Source organism: Mauremys reevesii, linkage group 9 (genome assembly GCF_016161935.1).
Source record: "Mauremys reevesii isolate NIE-2019 linkage group 9, ASM1616193v1, whole genome shotgun sequence".
Lineage (NCBI taxonomy): Eukaryota > Metazoa > Chordata > Testudines > Geoemydidae > Mauremys > Mauremys reevesii.
The window spans coordinates 57,996,972-58,021,462 of record NC_052631.1 but is presented as its reverse complement, the minus strand read 5'-3'; the positions used below and the strand labels follow the sequence as shown (position 1 = coordinate 58,021,462).

General features: G+C 50.3%; 1 protein-coding gene across 4 annotated transcripts in view; it reads right to left on the bottom strand.

Annotated features, from left to right (window-relative positions):
- Positions 1 to 21,810, bottom strand: part of LOC120372581 (interleukin-20 receptor subunit alpha-like) — a 30,664-nt gene extending 8,854 nt beyond the window's left edge. For 2 of the 4 annotated variants that reach the window (XR_005585054.1, XM_039489817.1), the window contains exons 1-5: positions 21,534 to 21,810; positions 12,706 to 12,834; positions 10,952 to 11,072; positions 9,602 to 9,777; positions 157 to 335 (exon numbers count right to left, since the gene is read on the bottom strand). Coding sequence is in view for 3 of the 4 variants with exons in the window: in XM_039489817.1 (XP_039345751.1) it covers positions 157 to 335; positions 9,602 to 9,777; positions 10,952 to 11,072; positions 12,706 to 12,760 (531 nt within the window). In the remaining variant the exon portion in view is untranslated. Of the gene's footprint in view, positions 1 to 156; positions 336 to 9,601; positions 9,778 to 10,951; positions 11,073 to 12,705; positions 12,945 to 15,586; positions 15,701 to 21,533 lie in introns of those variants that run through there. The other 2 variants (XM_039489819.1, XM_039489818.1) reach the window with 2 other exon arrangements.
- Between the last annotated feature and the right edge of the window lie 2,681 nt (positions 21,811 to 24,491).

Sequence of the window (24,491 nt, the reverse complement as noted above, 5' to 3'; positions counted from 1 at the left end):
ACGTTTTTCTATCCAAACCAAACCCAACCCCTGCCCCTTGTGAGGGTCACCCAGCACAATATCTGAAATCACCCACCACTCTGCCCATCCTCACATCACACAGAAGTGTGTAACCTCCTCTTCTCCTCCCAACATACGGTGAATGTTGTTGCTTACGTTGTTGATATGAACACCCTTTTCGGAAAGGCTGATCCGGTACTTCCAGTTCGGTAGCACTTTCTGGACTGACTTGTAAGTGCCATTTCTCCTGCGATAAGGGGTGAGTGGCATGGACAGAATTACGGTCAGATTCTCATTCACCAGTATAAGAGTCAGGATAGGGGGACCCACAATCGCTGTAAAAATCAAAGAGAAAAGGCATAACTGTCAGGCTACTTGTTTTCTTAGAACCGATCACCTTCTTTTTGTAGATTCCTGTCTAGAGTTTGGTAACTTCATCCTCTCTCCTGGTAGGTCTGGCAGTAGTGCTGTCTGGTGGTGACATATGCCACGTCTGGAAGCTACAGAAACTATTGCAAATTTTCAGTTGACTACCACCCATTAAAACAACAAGGAGTCCGGTGGCACCTTAAAAACTAACAGATTTATTTGGGCATAAGCTTTTGTGGGTAAAAAACCTCACTTCTTCCCATTAGCACCTGTTTCCTGCCAACCTGCTCTGTGCTTCTCAGATTGCACTCATCTCAGGCCTCATTAAGCCTACTGCTGCCTCTAGGCAGCCTGAAAGTCCAAGGAATTTAAGTGTCCAAGGAATTTTTGAATATTCCACTGGAACTCTGTAGCTCAGTGGTCACCAAGTGGTCCTAGAGGATCTCCCAGTCAATCGTGATCTCCGGCAGTGCAGTGGGGCTGCCACTAAGGCAGACTCCCTGCCTACCCCAGCCCCATGCTGCTCCCAGAAGTGGCCGCACCCCAACCCCTAGCCCTGAGCCCCCTCCCGGAGCCAGCATCCCATACTTCCTTCTGCACCCGAACCCCCTCCTGCACCCCAAGTCCCACCCTGAGCCCCCTCCCAGAGTGAGCACCTTGTACCCCCCCTGCACCCCAAGACTGTGCCCCAGCCCTGAACCCCCTCCCAGCGCCAGCACCCTGTATCCCCTCCTGCATCCCAACCCCCAGCACTGATCCCTGTCCCAGAGCCAGCACCCTGTACCCCCTCCTGAACCCCAACCCCCAGCACTGATCCCCATCCCAGAGCCAGCACCCCATATCACCTTCTGCACCCCAAACCCCTCCTGCACCCCAAGCACCAGCCCTGATCCCCTCCCAGAGCCAGCACCCTGTACCCCTCCTGCACCCCAACCCCAGCACTGATCCCCATCCCAGAGCCAGCACCCCAGATCCCCTTTTGCACCCCAACCCCCTCCTGCACCCCAAGCACCAGCCCTGATCCCCCTCCCAGAGCCAGCACCCTGTACCCCCTCCTGAACCCCAACACTCTGCCCCAGTCCAGAGCCCTCTCCCAGGGCCAGCACCCTGTACCCCAACATTCTGCAACAGCCTGGATCCCCCGCCTGCACCCAACCTCCCTCCTAGAGCTTGCACCCCTCACTGCCTCCTGCACCCCAACCCCCTGCCCAGGCACCCAGAGCCCCCTCCCACACTGCAAACCCCTCAGCCCCTGCCCAGAGCCCGCACCACCTACCCCAGCCCGGTGAAAGTGAGTGAGGGTGGGGGAGAACAAGTGACAGAGACGGGGGGATGGAGAGAGCAAGGTGGGGCTTTGGGGAAAGGGCAGGGCCTCGGGAAAGGGGCGGGGTAGATTCTGGGTTGCCCTTAGATTCAAAAGTGATCTTGGGTGTAAAAAGGTTGGAGACCACTGCTGTTGCTCATAGCCTTGTTGGGCAGAAGGGTTGAGCACATTTTATCTCAAGAGCCAGATGGGCTGGCTTTTCCCAGCAGGACTGTTCAATATCTTCATTACCGATCTGGAGGATGGTGTGGACTGCACCCTTAGCAAGTTTGCAGATGACACTAAACTGGGAGGAGTGGTTGATACGCTAGAGGGTAGGGATAGGATACAGAGGGACCTAGACAAATTGGAGGATTGGGCCAAAAGAAATATGATGAGGTTCAACAAGGACAAGTGCAGAGTCCTGCACTTAGGACGGAAGAATCCCATGCACTGCTACAGACTAGGGACCGAATGGCTGGGCAGCAGTTCTGCAGAAAAGGACCTAGGGGTTACGGTGGACGAAAAGCTGAATATGAGTCAACAGTGTGCCCTTGTTGCCAAGAAGGCTAATGGCATTTTGGGTTGTATAAGTAGGGGCATTTCCAGCAGATCGAGGGATGTGATCATTCCCCTCTACTCAGCACTGGTGAGGCCTCATTTGGAGTACTGTGTCCAGTTTTGGGCCCCACACTACAAGAAGGATGTGGAGAAATTGGAGAGAGTCCAGCGGAGGGCAACAAAAATGATTAGGGGGCTGGAGCACATGACTTATGAGGAGAGGCTGAGGGAACTGGGATTGTTTAGTCTGCAGAAGAGAAGAATGAGGGGGGATTTGATAGCTGCTTTCAACTACCTGAAAGGGGGTTCCAAAGAGGATGGATCTAGACTGTTCTCAGTGGTAGAAGATGACAGAACAAGGAGTAATGGGCTCAAGTTGCAGAGGGGGAGGTTTAGGTTGGACATTAGGAAAAACTTTTTCACTAGTAGGGTGGTGAAGAACTGGAATGGGTTACCTAGGGAGGTGGTGGAATCTCCTTCCTTAGAGGTTTTTTAAGGTCAGGCTTGACAAAGCCCTGGCTGGGATGATTTAGTTGGGTTTGGTCCTGCTTTGAGCAGGGGGTTGGACTAGATGACCTCCTGAGGTCCCTTCCAACCCTGAGATTCTATGATTCTATGACTCTACAACTCAGACTTGGAGTTAGAGTATAAAATAAACCTTCAAGTAGAGCTAAGGCTCATGCTCTGGCTGCACATAGAGACCTGAGATGGGACTTGGTCTTCAGGACTGCTCAATCCTGAAGAGACACCCAGCTCCTGGGATGACAGGATTTCAGTAGAGTTGCTTAGGAAATTATTTTTTCCCCAGTGTATCATTTCAATGAAATTGATTTTTTCCCCCACTTTCATTGATTTTTTTGTTCAGGTTTTGGTCAAAAAATTGATAATCCCAAACTAGAAATGTCTGCAAAAAACTGTCAGTTCATCAAAAAGCTATTTTCAATTGGACTAACCCTAACCTTAGCCTTTTGCAACAGAAAAATTTCAATTGTCTCTAGAATTCCATCTTTGTGTTCATTCACTGTCTCAGTCACAAATCCTCATCCTGGGAGCAAGAGGAGAATTTATTCAGTCAAGGTAATTATTCAGTACCTCCATTGCTCCACCAATGAACCCTAGCCTTGTCCTGAGCAAATGCTCCTATAGGAGAAATCCAATCTCTGACTATTCTGTGCTATTCTGTTCCATCCTACCTAGGACTTAATACTGTTATTCCATCCTGGGCTATTCCACACATCACCTGGAAGGACTGTGTGGCCAGTGGAAGATCCAGTCTCTATAGCTCCCTCACTGCTCTTAGCTTTGGTTTGATCTGGATAGTTCAACCCAGCACCATTGAAAGGGGAGTGAATCTAGCTCTCCATCTCACACTCCCTTGCACCACTGTCAAAGCTCAGTAGGAGTTTTAGTCAGTAACAGAATCCTTTAACTGGGTTATTTTCAGCCAGTGTATTTCAGTCCATTTATTCCAGCTCTTTTTCCCCATTAAGTCATGAGTTTTTCAATGAAACAAGACGTTCCCAAAGCGACTACACTTTTGTTTCATCAAACACTTGAACATCAGAGACACTCAGAGTACAACAGCAGAAAGCTTGGGACAAAGGAAAGAGGCATTAACCCGGTTAATAGTGGCACCAACCACTTTTAATCCCCATCCCCTTTGCCATTCCTTCCCAAACAGTGATGCACCTGTCCTCAGTTAATCAGCCCTATTCAGTATGCAGCCTTTATACACACAGTACACATACCAACCAACATGCAACAGTGTGAGCATACTCAGTGCAAATATACAGCAAGAGTGGCACTGCAGTGCTAACCACTGTGTTTCAGCTTTTGCTAATGTCTTAACCAAAACCAACCGATGGGCACATAATGGGGACATGGAAACTGCACACTCAAAAGCCACTGGAAAGATTAAAAACACAGGAATTTTTTTAAATGCTAAGAAATGTCTCTAGTCCAGAGATGTCCCTAATTCTGCTTGGCAGTGTTCTCTGGAACATTTTCTGCTAAGTACCATGACACTTCCCTTTCACTGAGATTCACAAGTTCACAATTTTTATAGGGATTTGTGCCCAGGATTTATTAATTATTATTGGTATTACTATAGTGCTCAGATGTTCTATTCCGGGACCGGGGCCTCATTGTGCTAGATGCTGTTGTAACACCAACAGACCCCAGTGGGTGGGATCAAACCTGGGACCTCTAGAGCTTAGTGCATGACCTTCTACTGCATGAGCTAAAAGCCAACTGCATTAGCTAAGGCAGTAGAGCAGACTTTATATATTATACTATATAATATTTATATTATATATATTACTTTATATATTATACTATATAATATATATTATATATATATTTATTCTCTCTCTCTCTCGCTCTCTCATTAAAGGGGACAGAACATCACACCTTGGAGGTGAGTGGGTTACACTGTACATAATGGAAAGTTGATCTGGGCCCCAAAAAGGTTACAATCTAAGTCAGTCAAGGATTTGCAGGAAGACTGGCTATATCTAATTCTGTCTAGACTGGACACAGAAAAGACATTGCCCAATCTTCTTCTCCAGCTAGACTCCAAGGGCATCATCCTCTATTGCCAGGATTCCTACGCCCTTTCCTTTAAGGATAGTTGAAGCCATAAATTCCAACCTTATGCTCTTCAAGAGCTCCTTTTACCTCCCCAGATAGTTTCCTGTTCCAACTCTGTCTAGAAAATACAGAGGCACTTTTCCACACAAACATGGCACTTGGCACCAAAGGGTGGCACCCGTTTCCGCACATCTTCAGAGATCCTTCTGGATGACCTGCCAGCATTCACAAATCCTGAAGTCACTTTTGAGGCCCTTGAAAGGCTGGATAACATTCTCCCTGCATCCAGCCATGACAATGTCAACATGACGATACAACAAACCATCATGTTTCACTGCAATGTGCCTCACTACGTCATGACAGCCAGGGCCAGCTCTAACATTTTTGCCGCCCCAAGCAAAAAAAAAAAGAGCGACGCCCCGCCCCCGCGAGCGACGCTGAACCCCCCCAAGCGTCGCGTCGCCCAAGTCCCTGTCCCCGCGAGCGTCGCGTCGCCCAAGACCCCGCCCCCGCGAGCATCACGTCGCGCCGCCCAAGCCCCCGGTTCCGCGAGCATCACATAACGCCGCCCAAGCCCCCCGCCCCTCCTGAGCACCGCACCGCACCGCCCAAGTCCCCGCAACCCCGAGCGCCGTGCGCCCAAGCCCCCCGCCCTCCCGAGCATCGCGTCGCGCCACCCAAGTCCCCACCACCCCATGCCATGCCACTGAAGCTCACCCCCGCCAAGCACCACGCCGCCCAAGTCCCCGCCCTCCCAGCGCCGCACCACGCCACCCAAGGCCCCCCCCACCAGCGCCGCCCGGCCGAACCAGAAAAAACAAAAACAACCCCCAAGCGCCGCCCTGTCCTAAGGTGCCGCCCCAAGCACATGCTTGGTAGGCTGGTGTCTGGAGCCAGCCCTGATGACAGCAGCTGCGTTTTTCTACTGTGAGATAAAATCCCTCCAGTGCCAACTGCAGACTCTCACTCCCACGTTAAATTTACTCAGATCAAAAGGTAAAAACTAGAGTATTATGCCTGCTAACTCTACATCTTCACCTAGTATCTGAAAACCACAAGGCCGCCCCCTCTGGGCCTGGGGTCTTCGGCGGTGGGGGGCCCTTCCGTTCCGGGACCCGCCTCAGAAGTGCCCTGAAGACCTGCGGCGGAGGCCCTCCCCCCCCCCGCTGCTGAATTACCGCCGAAGCGGGACCCGCCGCCGAAGTGCAGCCCGGTCTTTGGCGGTAATTCGCCGGTGGGGGGCCCCCACCGCGGGTCTTCGGGGCACTTCGGCGGCAGGTCCCGGAACGGAAGGGCCCCCCGCCACCGAATTACCGCCGAAGACCGAGCTGAACTTCGGTGGCGGGTCCCACTTCGGCGGTAATTCGCCAGTGGGGGGTCCTTCTGCCCCGGAGCGGAAGGACCCCCCCACCGGCGAAGACCGGGAGTGGAAGAAGCTCCTGGGCCCGGCCCCGCAAGAGTTTTCCGGGCCCCCCGGAGCGAGTGAAGGACCCTGCTCCAGGGGCCCCGAAAAACTCTGGTGGGGGCCCCTGTGGGGCCCGGGGCCTGGGGCAAATTGCCCCTCTTGCCCCCCCTCTGGGTGGCCCTGGAAAACCAAGGTGTCTCCATCTACTTGATATACTATCACCTACAAATCTTCTGGAATCAGAATTTACCTGTCCGGGATTACAGAATTGGCCATTTGTTTGTTGTTGTAGCTGTACTGATCCCAGGATATTAGAGAGACAAAGTGGGTGAGGTAATATCTCTTATTGGGCCAACTTCTGTTGGCAAAAGAGACAAGCTTTCAAGCTACACAGAGCTCTTCTTCTTCAGGACCTGAACACAAGCTCTACAGAGCTCAAAAAGCTTGTCTCTCACCAACAGAGAGTCCAATAAAAGATGTCATCTCACCCAGCTTGTCTCTCTAGGATTGGAAATGGCTTGCGCCCTGTCTCATGCAGGTTGCTGTTTTCAAATCAGGATCAGGTTGACAGTGAGTGACAGGGCTTATCATTTGACAGTTGATGAACAGCCCATGTGATATGGTCTCAGTCCAGTTCCTAGTGGTGGGACATACGTCAACCATGTAAATCCATCATTCCAAACAGCAATATCAGCAAATGGCCAAGGAATGAGGGCATGGAACTGAACTAACCTTTCACCCTTCAATGGGGTCTCTACAGGTCACAGTGAGGGCATATTGACTGGGCAGTTCTCTACCTCTAATTTACTTCTCTGCAGTCAGAGAATGAAGCCATGCCAGGTGAATCCATGTTCAAAAATGCCCCGATTCACCTCTGGCTGGCCCTAAAATGCACCTAAAGGAACACCTGAGATAAGTTGCCTTCCCTGGGAGAGCAGGCACAGCAGAATGGGTACAAACAGGAAAGTGCCTGGGGAGACTGGCCAGAATAACCAGCTCTCCCAGATCTGACAATGAGATATGAGCAGATTGTGACCTCAGAGAGGATTACAAACAACACAAGGCAGTTAACAAGGAAGAATGAGAAAAAAACCTCCTTCCCCAGCCTCCCATGCTGTGATTCAGGCAACCTGCTGTGCACAAACCCTCCTCATTCACTCCTCTACAGTGACATCCTTGTGGGGTTGGGGGAAGGCTCTGGGACACAGAAGTAAGGCTTGGAAGACGCTTGGTCCTTCTCTCTGTCTGGGACTCTGCATGACTCTGCTATCAGCTGGCTCCTTTCTGGCAGGATGACTCTGCACGGACTCCTGGGTCTACCCCTGCCCAGCAGCTATTCTTTGTGTCCCTGTCTGGCTAGCTGTCTGCTCTGGTCACCACTGGGGCATCTCAGCACCTTCAGTCACACTCAAAATGTGAATCTGCATTAGCTCAGAAAGAGACACCCCCATCTTTCCAGAGAAAACATTCCCTGCCTTGGACTCTCACCCCTCCCCTCACCAGGATCTCATGGGATTCATCAGGGACAAGACACCCATCCAGCAAGAACCTTCTCCCAGCCAGCCTCCTCCTCCACCCCATCGCTGACTCAGAGGGGTATTTTTCACTATCCACCTTTAATCTGTAAACCTGCCCCCTTGACTCCATCTCCTCCTCACTTCTCAAGCTCCCGGTCTCAGCCTCTCTCTCTCCCTCTATTTTCAAACTCTCATGCCCAGGGCTTCAACATGTCCTCATTTCACCTGCCCTCCTCTGACTACTCTATCCACTCTCACTACTGCCTCATGATCCCCTTGCATCAATTCATAGAATGTAAGGCCATCTGGGACCATTACACCATCCAATCTGATCTCCTGAATAGCACAGATCATTAAATTCCACCCAAACACACTGTGTTGAGTCCAACAACTTCAGTCAAACCCAAGCATTTCAGTCCTCAGGAGACTAAACTGTTGTGAGGCCAGGCACCAGGAGAGACCGAGAAGCCAGCAGTGCCTGAGGCCCTTCCATTGCAGGGAGTTGATCAGGTGAGACATGGCCCCATGTTGCAGAGGCAGGCAAAAAGCTCCAAGGTTCTTGCCAGTATGACCAGGGACAAAATTATTTCCTGACCCCTAGTTTGATAATAAGTTAGATCTTGAGTATGTGAGCAAGACACGCAAGTCAGGCGTCTAAGACAGAGGATTCTCTGTACCAGCTCGGAGCACTGGTCCACCCCAACCAGTATCTTGTCTTTTGCCATGGCTGATCTCTGATGCTTCAGAGGAAGGTGGGAAAAAAAACCCAACCAGAATACAATTGTGCATCAAGGAAAAAAATTCCTTCCCAGCCCCAGCAGGCAACCAGCTGAATCCCTGAAGCATGAGATTAGATTGTAATGATTGTCGAAGTGTTATGAGAAAATTAGGAAATCCTGTTCTCTGCATGGCCTATGAAAAAAAACAGGATGAACAGGGACATTCACAGATTCCAAGGCCAGGTGTGATTGTGACCACCACGACCATCCAACCCAACCTTCCCACCCCTGACACACACACACAGGCCTCCGAATTTCTCCCAGAAGTTTACATTTCATTGTACTCCCCAGGCCTACTCAAAACACTGTGACCTAAATCACTATCGTCTTCCACCCTGGTAGATCATTCCTACCTTCTCGGAACCCTGTTGCCTTCCCCATCAGTATCAACCATCCCATAAACCCTTCCCACAGGGCCGCCCAGAGGGGGAGGGCAAGAGGGGCAATTTGCCCCAGGCCCCGAGCCCCACAGGGGCCCCCACCAGAGTTTTTCGGGGCCCCTGGAGCGGGGTCCTTCACTCGCTCCGGGGGGCCCGGAAAACTCTTGCGGGGCCAGGCACAGGAGCTTCTTCTGCTCCCGGTCTTCGCCGGCGGGGGGTCCTTCCGCTCCGGGGCGGAAGGACCCCCCGCTGGCGAATTACCGCCGAAGACGGAGCGGGACCCGCTGCCGAAGTTCAGCCCGGTCTTCGGCGGTAATTCGGCGGCGGGGGCCCCTTCCCTTCTGGGACCCGCCGCCGAAGTGCCCCGAAGACCCGCGGCGGGGGCCCCCCTCCGCCGAATTACCGCCGAAGACCGGGCTGCACTTCAGCAGCGGTCTGGCTTCGGCGGTAATTTGGCGGCGGGGGGGGCCCCGCCGCGGGTCTTCGGGGCACTTCGGCGGCGGGTCCCGGAACGGAAGGGCCCCCCGCCGCCGAAGACCCCGGGCCCCCGGAATCCTCTGGGCGGCCCTGCCCTCCCATCTTGCTCCCCCAGCGAGCGCAGGAACCCACCTCCAGGAACTCAAACCCCTGGGGAATCTCCCTGTACACAGTCACTGCTTAGCCCCTCTTTCTGCCCTTGGGCTCCCAAAGGTCCTTACTGTCTCTGTACGGTTGTAGTTCATTGGAAATGGCCCATTCGGACACCAGGGCTCCATCCATGGCTCTCACCCTGGCCCAGTACAATTTGTGTATGTCTTCGAAGTACAGTTTGCATGTGTGTGATGATCTGGTGCTGTTCCTCCAACAGGTGTCCACTTTGGTCCAGTTAGAAGAGCTGCACGTGGAAGCAGACACAGTAACACAACAAGAAGGAGCCATCAGCACTCCTTACCCACCACCTCCTCCCAGCTCCACTTAATCCCCCCTCAGACAGGGAGACTCCAGAAGGAAAGACCTTGCTCAGGTGAGTCAGGTGGAAATCTTGTGGACTGAAGAGGGAATAGCCAAGACTGATCCTCTGCTCCACCTCCACCCCATCCACTGCCATCTTGGCCAGTTGAAACGGTCAGAAAATATGCATATATTTTTACTTAATTAAAAAACAACCCTCTGGCTGCCATAGTGCCCTCCACTTCCTACTCAGTTCCTCCCTTTCTGGTGGGGGGTTCACATGTCTGCTGTTGGTTGGGCTGCTTGGGCCAGATTAGACTTGAGCAAAATGTTTCAGACAAATAGTTCATTCACTGAAAAATGCAGTTTCAGTCAACCAGAAATTATTCACAAATTGGACACAAACTGTCTGAATGGTTTCTGCCCAACGTTTGTTATTCAGGACTCAGACACCATTCATAAAATGGCTGCCGGTGGTGCCCTCCTTATAACCTTCAACCCCGTGGTTAGGACACTCACCTGGGATATGGGAGACACAGGTTTAATTCCTCCTTCACCTCAGACAGTGGGATTTGAACTTGGGTCTCCAGGAGAATGCTCTAACCACTGGGCTTTGGGATAATCTGGAGCAAGTCTCTCCTGTTGAAGTTGTTCCACTTTGTATAAATAATTAGCCATTGGAGGATGGACTTAAACCTGGGGACATCTCAGGTGCATACCCTACACATTATAAGAAGGACACCACCACCAGCAGCTCCTGCTCCACACCTCCAGGTTGTGAATCTAGCCCTTCAAAAATGTTTGAAAAAATACATTTTGGGTCAAATGAAACATGTCTCATTTGACCCAAAATGGATTTTTTTTGATTTGTAGAAAATGATCGCAATCCTGGATTCGGCATGGATGGAACTGAATTTTTGTTTGATTTTTCAAAACTGCCATGGAACCTAAAAATCAATTATTCGCCCTGCTCTAGGTAGAAGAGGGAAGCCAGGAAGAGGGTGGATAACCTGACCATTAAGAAACTAGGAGCCTAGAATGCAGAGAGGTTAAAGATGGGCCTAGGAATACACAAAACTGGCTGAAGAAGAGTCAGTCTGCTCACGGCTGTAACATACCGCTGGCAACTTTGAACCTCGTATTGGGTGCCATTGCCTGAGCCGGAACCGGGCTCCCACACCAAGAGAATATGGAAATTTTCAGATGTTAGTGTCACATTCTGTGGAGGAGACAGCATCCCTTGAAATGAAAACAAAGGAAAGCAGATCAATAGCATCATAAACCTAAGGGAAGAGAGTGCTGCTTTCCTATTGGTCAGCTGTCAGGCAGAGACCTGCAGCATATGAAGGATACCCAAAGTATAACATTTTGGTATCTAAGGAGGTCACTGCAGCATGGGGATTTATCCTGCACAATTGTCTTATTTCCTCAGCAACAACAGTACTTAGCATTAGTTCTGCTCTTGGTTACACCCATGGAATCTGAGGTTCAAGCAACCTGATATTCCATTGTGCCCAAGTGCACACAGAGTGATTAGACAAACCTGAAGAGTGCAGACCAGTCTTAGGCTATGGCTATACTATGCAACTTTTAGCGATGTGGCTGTGCCACTACGTTGTGTAGCTGCTGTTTGTCGGTAGGAGAGGGCCCTCCTGCCGACAAAAAATTTCCACCCACCACAAGCAGCAGCAGCTTCGTTGGCAGAAGAGTGCTCCTGCCAACAAAGCGCTGTTCATAGTGGCACTTTTCGTCGGCAAAACTTTTGTCGTTCGGAGGGCGGGGGGGTTAACATCCCTCAACAACAAAAGTTTTGCCGACGAAGTGCCAGTGTAAACAAAACCTCAGTTTAGTGCAGTGTCCCTGCTTCCTGGCCTCGCTTTGCTGGCCTGCACAGATGAACTAGAAGTGTGTGGGTGGGGGAAGCTAGTGCACAGTCTGCCTAGAATTAGAGCTGTTTGAAAAACGCTATATATTTTGTGTTAAAAAAAATAGATCAAAGTGTAAAACATGTATTTCATTTGCATTTTTTTGCTGAATTTTTAATATTTTCCAACAAAATTAAAACCTGAACACCAAAAAAGTTGTAGGTTTTCTTTTTCTTCTCTTGTTTAAAAAAACTTCCTTTATCTTTCTCTTTTTCTACCACTGGAAAACAGTGGAAAAATAGGAGAAAAAGGAAAGCAAAAGCCTCCCCAAAATGCAAAAATGATTTTTTTATTTGGTTTTGTAGCCAAAATTTCAATCCAAAGGAAAACGTGTGTTGGTCAAAAAGTTATTTTGCATAAGAAAAAACCCAGTGTGATAAAAAAAATTCTGTCATCTCTTTATGGAGGTGGGAAAAGATTTCACTGTATACATATCATGCATGTATGCACACCCTATAATCCATATGTACACAGAGGACTCTATTGTTATTCAGTTTCTCCCTTCTGCTTCCCACACAGATGCTCAATTATGGTTTCAAACTGCCCATGGACCTTGCTGTTTGAGTTCTTTATCCCATCAGCCACATGCTTTCACTAAAGCATTTTTTTTCCTAATAAACTGTCAATAGCTTATCAATAACAAGGCTCTAAGCTATGCAGAGTTTTGAACAACTTGTCCTGTTAGGATATTAACAAGGCAGGCTGTCAAAAATCTTTTCTTTTGCTTATAGTGAAGGTCAGCCTTTACTTGGACTCTTCAGTAGCAAAGCCACTGCGCTGTTCACTGAGCTTGTACATTTAGGTTTTCCAGGTATTTGACAGAGAGAGATCCTATGGGGCCAACACTGCACAGCTGTCCTGAGGCTGCGTAACCATTTTTGCCTAGGATTGTGAATCCTTTAGTACCCCTAGCCACCCTCTCCTTGCCAGGTCACAGTGGAGCTTACCCAGTAGGAGGGTCTGACGAAAGAGGAGGAGAAGCACACTCAATACAACAGGCATGGTCCTGCACTGCTACCGGCACAGCCACATCCATCTGTCTCTGTGTCCTACATGTGCGTCTTGGAGCTAGTCACCTGCAGGGAGGAATGGAGAGAGAAGGGCACAACCCTCGCTGGGTTACTCATGCCAAATGCAAATATCTGAGAGGACTGGAAACCAAGACTAGTGAAACACAGCCAGAAAAGAGCGAGAGGGCTGGGGAAGGCATGCCCATGTCACGTGAGTCTGTGTCTTGTGGTTGCCACCTACCCCCTGCAGGCACAGGGCTCACAAACCAGCACACCACTGTCTCCATGGCGACCACTGGTGTGAGTGACTCACTGACTGGCTTATCTTTGGCCATGAGTCACACACACAGATCTGCAGTGAGCACTGTTGCTGCTGTGTGTCACCCAGAGCAGGCTAGCCTTCACGCCACACCATGCCATGCCTTGATGTGAGGCCAGACACATTCCAGCCCTAACTGTTGTGATTTGCTAAACAGAGCCTGCTCCTGTCTGCCTAGAGCTGCCCATAGGACAGAAAGTGCATCCTAGGGAAGGGACGGGCAGTGTGGAGTCTGGGCTGCTGCTGAGTCAGGTGTGACATAGCGTGACAACCCTGGACAAACTTCTCCAGGTGGCCTGCAAATGGTTACAGCAGAGGGGAATTCCCAAGCAGCTCAAGATTGGGCAGAGCTAAGGGAATCCCTCATGATTAGGGCCCTACCAAATTCATAGCCATGAAAAATTCATCACAAACTGTGAAATCTGGTCTCCCCTATGAAATCTGGTCTTTTGTGTGCTTTTACTCTATACCATACAGATTTCACGGGGGGGAGACCAGCGTTTCTCACATTGGGAGTCCTGACCCAAAAGACAGTTGCAGGGGGGGGTCGCAAGGTTTTTTTTTTTAGGAGCGTTGCAGTATTGCCACCCCCATACTTCAGAGCCTTAGGAGCTGGGTGGCTGGAGAGCAATGGCTGATGGCCGGGCACCCAGCTCTGAAGGCAGCAGCAGTGCAACTGTAAGGTGGCAATACCATACCATACTATGCCACCCTTCTGTGCTGGCTGCCTTCAGAGCTGGGTGGCGGGAGAGTGCCAGCTGCTGACTGAGGACCCAGCTCTGCAGGCAGCAGCGCTAAAGTAAAGGTGACAATACCATACCATGCCATCCTTACTTCTGCGCTGCTGCTGGTGGCTCTGCCTTCAGAGCTGGGATCCCGGCCAGCAGCCACCGCTCTTCAGCTGCCCAGCTCTGAAGGTAGTGCCATTGCTGGCAGCAGTGCAGAAGTAAGGGTACCAGTACCACAAACACCCTCTACAATAACCTTGCAAACCCTCCTCCCCACCATGCCACTGCTCCTTTTTGAGTCAGGACCCCTACAATTACAACACTGTGAAATTTCAGATTTAAATAGTTGAAATCATGAAATTTATGATTTTTAAAATCCTATGACCGTGAAATTGACCAGAATGGACTGTGAATTTGGTAGGGCCCTACTCATAATGTGTATGTCTGGAGGGAAAAGTGGGAGGGATGAACATGGGTCTCTATTCCCCACCACATCAGGCCTGGTGCAAGGAGCTACATGTAGTATTTCTGAGTGAACACGGAGCCTGCTTGATAGCTTTGGAGCCTGATTCCTCCATTTATCTACAGAACAGGGGCATGGCAAGCTTTCACACTGCTCTCTTATCAAAGAAACATAGACTAGAATAATAGAATATCAGGGTTGGAAGGGACCTCAGAAGATCATCTAGTCCAACCCCCTGCTCAACCTCACCCCTTTCCTGAAGGTGAACCAGATGTCATGGCCCTTTCCACCCTTTCTTCAAAAGTTACCCTGCTGGAGTCAGTGGGAAAAGTTTTGCCATTGACTTAAGTGGAGCCAAGATTTTACCACAAAACACTGTCCTAGCAAGCACTGTCCTCTGCAGAAAGACCAGGGCTGGGTGCTTGAGCTGTGGGGGAAGGGACAAGGAGCTAGTCATTGCTTTGATTATTCCAAAGTGGAATCAGGACATCACAGTGCAGTGTGGTACGAAGTTATTATCAGCATCTTACCCATGAGCAGTGATTAACAAGTGAATTGTGTAGGCCAGCCAAAACACTGCCAATATCTCTGTAGCACACACATTTCTCCTTTGGTCCTTAAACTTTTTTAGAAATACTATAGATAGTTTTAAAATTGTGCTGAGGAAATTGCTTCCTCCTTGCCGAAGTGATGGCTCAAAGGCAGAGCAGAGCTTTGTTCTGAGGGACGCGTGCACTAAGTGTGGGCAGGCAGGAACTCCCCCTTCCCTTTGCAGAGCGGGAAGAATTGGGATTTGGGGGAGGTGAATCTGCCTACAGGGGAGAAGGAGCATTTGAACACCCAGTCTCAAAGCGACAGCACTGGGATGGGCAAGCCCAATCTGGATGGAAGGCTACTAAATGAGGGAGTCCACTGGCCTCAGCTCAGCCGGTGCAGCAGATACTCTCAAGAATGCCATGGTGTGTTAGTAAAATACACACGGCCCTGACTAGGCTATTAGAATCATGGTTTCTTTGCTTTGTCAATCAGTGGCCATCTCTGCAGCCTCCCAGACTTTGAGTTTATTTAACCACAAGGAAGACACATTGTCCTTCAGCTCAAACCAGCATCCTGTCTCCAACAGGGGACAATACTAGTTGTTTCAGAGGAAGGTGCAAGAATTTCCATCATGTAATTATGAAGTATCCCACCTCTAGGGAAAGTTTCTGCCTAAACATGGCAATTAATAGTTACCTGATGACCTGGAGCTTGAGCGTTTCTATCCCTTTTCAGTTTTTATCCTTGCTAGAGTAAAAACCGGTTACTCACTTTCTCATAACTGTTGTTCTTCGAGATGTGTTGTTCATGTCCATTCCAATCAGGTGTGTGCGAGCCGTGTGCATGCCAGCCAGAAGATTTACCCCTAGCAGTGTCTGTAGGGTCGGCCCAGGCGCTCCCTGGAGTGGTGCCTTCATGGCCCCCAATATAGGGCCCCGCCGACCCTCCACCCCCTCAGTTCCTTCTTGTCAGCTATTCCAACAGAGGGGGAGGAGGGTGGGTATTGGAATGGACATGAATAACACATCTCGAAGAACAACAGTTACGAGAAAGCGAGTAAGCATTTTTCTTCTTCGACTGATTGTTCATGTCCATTCCAAGCAGGTGATTCATATGCCAAACCTCAGGAGGTGGGGTCAGAGATTGGAGCCCAGCCCGTCCAAAGGCAGCATCATTTCTGACCTGTTGTATAATTGCATAGTGTGTCGTAAATGTATGTATCAAGGACCACGTAGCTGCTCTGCAAATTTCCTGACTGGGGACTTGTGCCAGGAACGCTGCCGAGGAGGCCTGTGCCCTGGTGGAGTGGGCAGTAATTGGCGGGGCGGGCACCTTCGCCAGGCCACAACACTCCCAAATGCAGGATGTGATCCACAACAAGATATGCTGAGAGGACACAGGGAGACCTTTCATTCTGTCCGCCATGGCCACAAAGAGTTGGACGGACTTCCAGAATGACTTAATCCTCTCTATGTAGAAGGCTAAGGCTCTACGTACGTCCAGTGAGTGCAGTCTGCGCTCCCTATTGGAGGAGTGTGGCTTGGGGTACAACACTGGGGGGAAGATGTCCTGGTTGATGTGAAACTGGGAAACAATCTTAGGGAGAAAAGCTGGGTGAGGTCTAAGTTGGACCTTGTCCTTATGAAAAACTGTGTAAGGGGGCTCAGACGTGAGGGCCCTGACCTCCAAAACCCATCAAGCCAAGGTAATTGCTATGAGGAATGCATGAGGTGGATTGAGTGCTCTATGCAGAAGTCCCATAGCACGAGGGCTTCCCGGCACGGGGGAGAGGAGCGTGCACCCCCGTTTGTTGATACAGAACGTCACCAAGGTCTTGTCTGTGAGGACTGAGACACACTTGCCTGCTATGTGGATTTTGAAAGCGTAGCATGCCAGATGCACCGCTCTCAGCTCTTTGACATTGATGTGTAGAGCGAGGTCCGTCTGAGACTAGAGGCCTTGAGTCCTGAGGTCCCCTAGGTGAGCTCCCCAGCCCAGATCTGAGGCGTCCATCACCAAAGAGAGAGAGGGCTGAGGGCTGGCAAAGGGCACTCCCGCACAAACCACTCGCGAGTTGAGCCACCACAGGAGGGAGTCCAACACTGGACGGGGCAGGGTTACGATGCTGTCCAGAGCGTCTCGAGCTGGCCGATACACTGACGCCAGCCAAGACTGGAGTGGGCGCAGTCTGAGTCTGGCATGTTGCACCACTTAGGTGCATGCAGCCTTGTGCCCCAGCAGTTTTAGGCAGTTCCTTACTGAGGTCGTGGGGAACTGGCTGAGGCCCTGTATAATATCCTGAAGTGAGCAAAACCTGGCTTCTGGGAGGTACACCCTGGCTTGGGTAGAGTCCAGGACCATGCCTATGAACTCTATCCTCTGCACCGGGGACAGGGTAGATTTTTCCTCGCTTAGGAGATCTAACTAGAGGAAGGTCCTTCTTTTGAATTTGACCTAAGCCTCCACTTGGGCTATTAGGCATCCCTTGATCAGCCAGTCGTCAAGATAGAGAAAAATCTGTATCTGGCATTTGCGCAGGAATGCCGCGACGACTGTCATGAATTTTGTGAATACTCAGGGGGCAGTTAGCAGGCCAAATGGGAGGACAGCAAACTGATAGTGGCCTCTGCTCACCACGAATCTGAGGTAGCATCTGTGATGTGGGACTATTGAGATATGAAAGTACATGTCCTTCAAGTCTAGGGCGGAGTACCAGTCTCCTGGATCCAGTGAGGGGATGATGGAGGTTAGTGAGACCATGCGAAACGAGCTTCTTTATGTGCCTGTTGAGCTATCACAGGTCCAGGATGGGTCTGAGGCCCCACTTGGCCTTCGATATTAGGAAATACCGGGAGTAGAACCCCTTGCCCCTTAGCTCCTGAGGAACCTCCTCCACTGCCCCTACCGAGAGGAGGGACTGCACTTCTTGAAATAGAAGTTGCTCGTGAGAGGAGTCCCTGAAGAGGGACGGGGAAGGGGGTTGGAGGGGCGGGGGGGTACAGAATTGGACGGCATATCCCCTCTCTACTGTGTAGAGCATCCAGCGGTCTGAAGTGATTCGGGACCAAGCACAGTAGAAAGGGGATAGACAGGACGAGAAGGTAAGATCCAGAGATCATACTGGAAAACCATCCTCGACTGTACCATCAAAAGGGTGGTCTAGGCCCAGGTGGAGGCTTGGGCTGGCCAGAGTTTTGCCCAGAGGAGGGATGTTGCCTCTTCTTAGCACTCCTGTTTCACCTACACGGAATATCCTGGTGGTTTTGTGGTTGATAAAGCTGAGGGGCAGGCTGAGGCCAGCATGTGAAGTCTCAGCAAGCGCAGGGTAGCTCTCGAGTCCTTCAAACTATGAAGTCTCTTATCTGTCTTTTCAGAGAAAAGAGCAGATCCCTCAAAAGGCAGGTCCTGTATGATCTGTTGGACCTTGTGTGGGAGTCCAGAGACCTGCAGCCAGGAGCCTCGTCTCATCACCAGCCCTGTGGCCAGCATGTGGGAGGCTGCATCCGCCACGGCTAGAGCCACTTGCAGAGATGCTTGGGAGACCAACTTTCCCTCCTCCATGAGTGTGGAGAACTCCACGAGTGCGGAGAACTCCACCCAAGCTTCATGGGGCAGGAGCTCCACAAACTTAGCCATAGACGAGCAGGTGTTGTGCCCGTAGCGGCTTACTATGGCCTACTGGTTGGATATACGGAGCTGCAGGCCCCCGGTCAAATAGACCTTTCAGCCAAATTCTTGGCATCCCTGTTTTTTGGGATGGAGCCCTGAAACCCTTGGCGTTCTCTCTGATTGGCCGGAACGACCACCAAAGAGTCTGGGGGAGGGTGGGTATAAAGGTGTTCGTACCCCTCAGAGGGAACGAAGTAGTGGCGCTTGGTTTTCTTGGCCGTAGGGACCAGAGAAGTGGGGTTTGCTACAGATTTTTAGATGTATCAGTTATTGTTTTAATCAGTGGCAATGCAACCCTGGATGGCCAGAGTGGGCTGGGATATCAATGACAGGGTCTACATCCTCCTCCACCTCCTCTGCCTGTATCCCCAGCCTCAGGAGCTGTTGAAGAACACGGTTGTCCTCCAGAGCCGGGGCCGTCGATGTCCCCGTGACCACTTCGTCAGGCGAGGATGACAGAACAGGTAGTGGGCCCTGTTCACTACCCTCAGCCCCCCTGGGGTCCCTCGGCACCCGGTACTTGATCCGTGGAGAATTTGGCACCACGGTCAGTGCCAGGGCCGACAAATCCTGCAGTACTGAGCTCGACAGCGTCAGCAGGGTCAGAACTGGAGCTTCCGGTGGTGCCATTGCCTGGAGAAACGGTGCCAGAGCTGGTTGAGTTATCAGTGCTGCCGCTATCTGAGCCAGCGGAGCCGCTCCCTCAGATGATGGTGCCACCAGTGGCAGCGCCGGTGTTGACTGTGGCACGAAGGATGCTGACGACACTGACGCAGTTCTGGAATGCGGACCGTGGACTTGGCCCTGGCTCTGATGGTAAGCCCAGGGTGTCCAGAAGGGACATTGGGCAGGTGGTTGCTACTGTTGCTGCCACGGTGCCTGGTATGACTGGTGACTCCGCCGAGACCTGGACCTCCTGTTCCGCGACCTACTGGAGCGATTAGAGTCTGCTTCTGATTCCGAGGTCTCCGAGTAAGAGGACCACGGAGGAGCAGTATCCTGAGTCACCAACAAGCGGTGCCCCGACTCCGGGGAGCGGTGTGGTTCTTGTATCTGCACGGGCGGTGACGGAGATGGAGACTGGCAGGCCATCATGGCTGGCTTATCCCTGGAGTGGAACAGGGGGTGCACGGTTGCCAGCGATTTGTCCCTCCTTTGCAGGAAGGATGTCACCGGCAGGCGCATCAGGTCGAACACCTCCGGTGTCGACGGTGGCTGTATGTCCCCTTGGTGGTCCGGTGACCGGGGAGGGTTCAGACTCGACTGGACCCCAGCCAGGGCAGGAGTCAACGAAACCCTGGGCAGAGGCAAGGAGGAGGCAGTTTGTCATGACCCTTTAAGTTTTGAGAGGGGTGAACGGCTCCTCACTGGCATCTTCTTTTTTACTGGCACCGGGGATGGTAAGCAATGCCGTACTGAGGCCAACCCGTGGCAGTGCCGGTGGGCTTTAGAGTCTTTAACCAGGCCCATTTCAGGCACCGTTGGTGCCGGAGCACTGTGCACCGAAAAGGACGTGCTCGGTGCTGGGTCATTGGGTCCCGAGTCAGATTGCGGTCTCGATGCCGCCTCCATCAGCAGGAGTTTTAGTCTCTGCTCTCGGTCTTTAAGGGTTCTGGGGTGGAAACCCGCAGGAAGAGTGAGGATCACTCTTGGGCATAAACTTGCCACAGGCCTCGCAGATCTTAAATCCTGGAGACCCAGGCATACCCCAGGAGCGGGGAAAAAACATCCTACCAACTAACTATAACTAACTATTAACAAACTGAGAACTATATACAACTAGGATCTATCAGATACTGCTAAGGCTCTTGCTGCAAGAGCGAGCAAAGTTCCACCTAGCCATCACTGGCTGTAAGAAGGAACTGAGTGGGTGGAGTGTCGGCGGGGCCCTATATTGGGCACCATGAAGGCACCACTATGGATGCTGATAGGGGAAAATCTTCTGGCTGGCATGCACACGGCGCGCACACACCTGCTTGGAATGGACATGAACAATCACTTGAAGAAGAACTGTGGATGTTTATCCATATACATGTCTACTCCTTTTTGAAACCCTGCTAGGCCCTTGTTCTCAATGATATCTTGTGTCAATGAGTTCCATAGGACAATTGTGACTTATGCTAAAAAAATTCATCTTACAATTTTAAATTTGTTGCCTTTTAAATTTCATGCAGTGCCCCCCACCTCACCCCTTTGCTCTATTCTGAGATGGGGTCAATCGAAGCAGCCAAGTTTTCTGCTCCGTTGTAATTTCTCTCTCTGGTTGTCCTGTTCCAAAGCTGGGTGCCACCACAGTGACACACACAAACGTACCCTAGAGCAGGGGGTCCCAAAATATGGGCCACGACACAGTCCTGGGTGGTTCACTGGCACAAGTTGCGCAACTGCATTCTCCAGTCAAGCTCTTAGTAAATCTTTACACTCCATGGGACTTGTGTAATCTTGTTCAGTTTTAAACAAAATTGTGTTTTCCCTGAATGCCATATTTTGCTCAACATTTTTTTAAAGTGTAGTTCTACTAAAATTGTTTGGTTTCAAAGATCTTGAAACATTTCTTTGAGTGCATATTGTTAGGGATTTCTGTCATTATAATTGTTCATATTACAATGAAAACAAAACGTATTGATTTAGTGTTATAGTTCATATGTATGTAATAATTAAATTAAAATTTTCCACAAGAAATGTTACTAGTGGGCCACAGGGCCTATTGCAGCTGCACAGATGGGCCTCAAGCAAAAAAGTTTAGGAACCCCTGCCCTACAGCATGGGTGGGATCATTTGTTTCACACATGCAGCTGTGCCATAGAGGTGCTGGAACAATTTTTGTAGTCGAGGTGCTGAGAGCCCTTGAACCAAAGTGTAAACCCTGCATATAATGGAAACTACTTCAAGCCAGGGGGACTCCTAGTTCCAGCACCTATGCCCCTGCCGTATGCACTACACACATTTCCCCAGGTCTTTGGAGAACAAAAACAGCTCTGTCAAAGCAGGACCTGGGTTACTGGCAGGACAGTTCTTTACATCTGATTCCCTCCTTCCCCTCACATACTTGAGGACAGATCCTTCTCTGTCTCATCTGTCTCTCTTCAGAGCAGCACCCCGCGGCTGGGCTCTGAGACGCTTTGGGCGACAACTTGCCAACAACTGCACCCTGAATGACTTTTGCGGTTCATGTCCTTTTCCTGGTTTCGTCTCCTTTTCTTCCTTCCTTGTTAATGGTTTCATGCATGGCTCAGGCGGACAGAGTGCTAATTCTATCCGCACCATTGCCTCCCTCTCCTGGGTCAGCAGTGCCCTCAGCAGGTGGTGAAACAATGCAGCCTAGCCTAACATTCTTTGTTGTATTTGTCAAATCCAATGGTGGCTGCCAGTTTCACTGCTAATCTGACACACCTCTGAATAGCATTGTGAGGTCAAAGCAAATATTTATGACACGTGCAGAAGCCTACAGCACAGCAAATCCTCAGTCTATTAACTCTTTAATACTGCCTAACACTCAAGCATGCTTGAATGTGTCCAAACAGGCATTCATTTGGAAATGCATCTTCATTCTAAGGTATCAGAAAGGTAGCCCTGTTCGTCTGGATCTGTAAAAAGCAACAAAGAGTCCTGTGGCACCTTAAAGACTCACAGATGTATTGGAGCATGAGCTTTTGTGGGTGAATATCCACTTCGTCAGACGCATGTAATGGAAATTTCCCGAGGATTAATTTCCAGATCAGGATTAAACAAACACTCTGAATGGCTAGCCAACTACAAAAGCAGTTTCTCCTCCCTTGGTGTTCACACCTCAACTGCTAGAAGAGGGCCTCATCCTCCCTGATTGAACTAACCTCGTTATCTCCAGACTGATTCTTGCCTGCATATTTATACCTGCCTCTGGAAATTTCCATTACATGCGTCTGACAAAGTGGGTATTCACCCACGAAAGCTTATGCTCCAATACTTCTGTTAGCCTTTAAGGTGCCACAGGACTCTTTGTTGCTTCATTCTAAGGGTCCAACAACATTTTTTTTATTTTATTAAATTTGAGTGTTTGACAAGATAGAGAGTTTTCAGTTGGACCAGTGAAGGGTTTACAATACCTTGCTCGTGATTCCTGGCCAAAACCATTCTAAGTGCTGTCCAACATTTTTTGGCCTTAAAGTTTGCTGTCTGGTGTTGCTGCCCTGTTCCACGCTAGAGATGGCTGTGTCACGGACTCACAGGTCGTGCCCACTCTTGGCCCCGTACGGTCCCTGGGGGGGGGAACTCCCTTCAGTGTGACAGCCCCTCTCAGGGGTCCACTCTCTCTTGGGGGTCAGGCCCCTCCGCCTCCTGGAACCACACCTGTCTCTTGCCATGGGCCCCCTCAGGGAGTCCACTCGCTCTGGACCCCCGTGGCCTCCACTCCCAGAGGAAATAATGCAACCCTGTTCTCTAGACTGGGGCGACTCTCAACCAGCTTAAAACAGGAGGGTTTATTGAGTGTCTGAACACAGCATAGGAAACTCTCACGGCCATCAGGCCTGGCCTCCCTCAGCACAGTACATCTGAATCTCCGCTGAAACCAGGTAGGCTCTGCCTGCTCTTTCTCTCCAGTCCTGAGACCCTGCACTTTCCAGATGGGCATCCGATATCAGGGGCCTCAACAGCTCCTCCCCTGGCCTTTGTCTTCCGTCCCAAGTAAACAGGTCGCTGGGGCCCTCTCTTCCATCCTTTGTTACCCTCTGGCTGGAACTGGTTGGTCAGGTCACCGGGGTTGGTCAGGTCCGGGGGTCCTGGCTGCTGGGCAAGGTCACACCTCATCCTCTACAACAATGAACTCTCTCCCACTACCTTGTTAAACATGCAGCACACGGAGAAACTGAGGCGCACACACATTATTCATGTAAAACACTACAAAAATCCCCAACTTCATCACAGGCTGCATTTCAGCAATACTGAGGAATCCCTATACATTCACAGGGCTCAACTATCCCTCTGTGAGGCTGAGCCATGCTGTGGAGGGGAGGAGGTGGTCAGCAGGCATTATAGCTTAGCAAGGCATAACACTGTCTGATCACTGAGGGCAGTGTGCTGGGACGTGCCTATTGCTACACTTGACCAACAGGCTTGGCCAGCACTATCCATGGAGAAAGGATCCTATCTGCACCCACATCTCACCCAGGCATGGCCCCTTTACTCCCCCCCCCCTGCCCTTTAAACAGAATCAAAGATCTGAGAAAGCTAAAGGTGGGTCATCATTTGGCCAACTGCCTCTGAATTTGAGGACTCCTTCAGCACAAGACCCCATTATTAGCACAGTGATACCCACTCATCTCTGCTCCTATTCAAAGAGTTCAAAGAGCTTCCCAGAGTAGTATTAATGGTACCGGATTTATTGGCATCGTTAGAGGACCATAAACCATAGCTTGATTACTGTACCCTGAGGACAAGCAGCCTCCTCAGTTTGTATCCAAAAACCTTGCCGTTTCACACATGAGAATTTGCACTAATGCTTTGGGATCCTTTTGTATATTCCTGACTTTCAAACCAATAAGCATGATTTTTTAAAAAATGGAGTTACTATAGCCTGGAAAACTTGTCATGAAAACTTATGAGCCCAAACATTTAACATGATGACTTGTATGGGAAAAAAAAAAACCTGTTTCACTGGCCCTGGGGTAGAATTTTTCAGAGATATCACAATATCTGCTTTGTCTAAGGGGTTTCTTTTGAGGTCATTAAACAATGTCATGATTTTTCTACAATAGATTGAACAAGCAGAACCCAGGAAGTTTCTATTGTGAGATTTTGTGCCCCAAAGCAATACCCTGGCACCTCCATATTCACCACTGTCATGTAATTAGGATATGTTTTGTACAAAGTATGCCTTGCGGGGTATCATTCTAAAAGTCTTGAACTGCTAAACATTAATATCTCATTGGCTTGTATGTGTTATCATTGTATGTGAAGTTATGAAGTTTTGCTACGTGTGTGACGGGTTCAGACACAGAGATCCCCTTGGGACTCTCACTTGATGTGC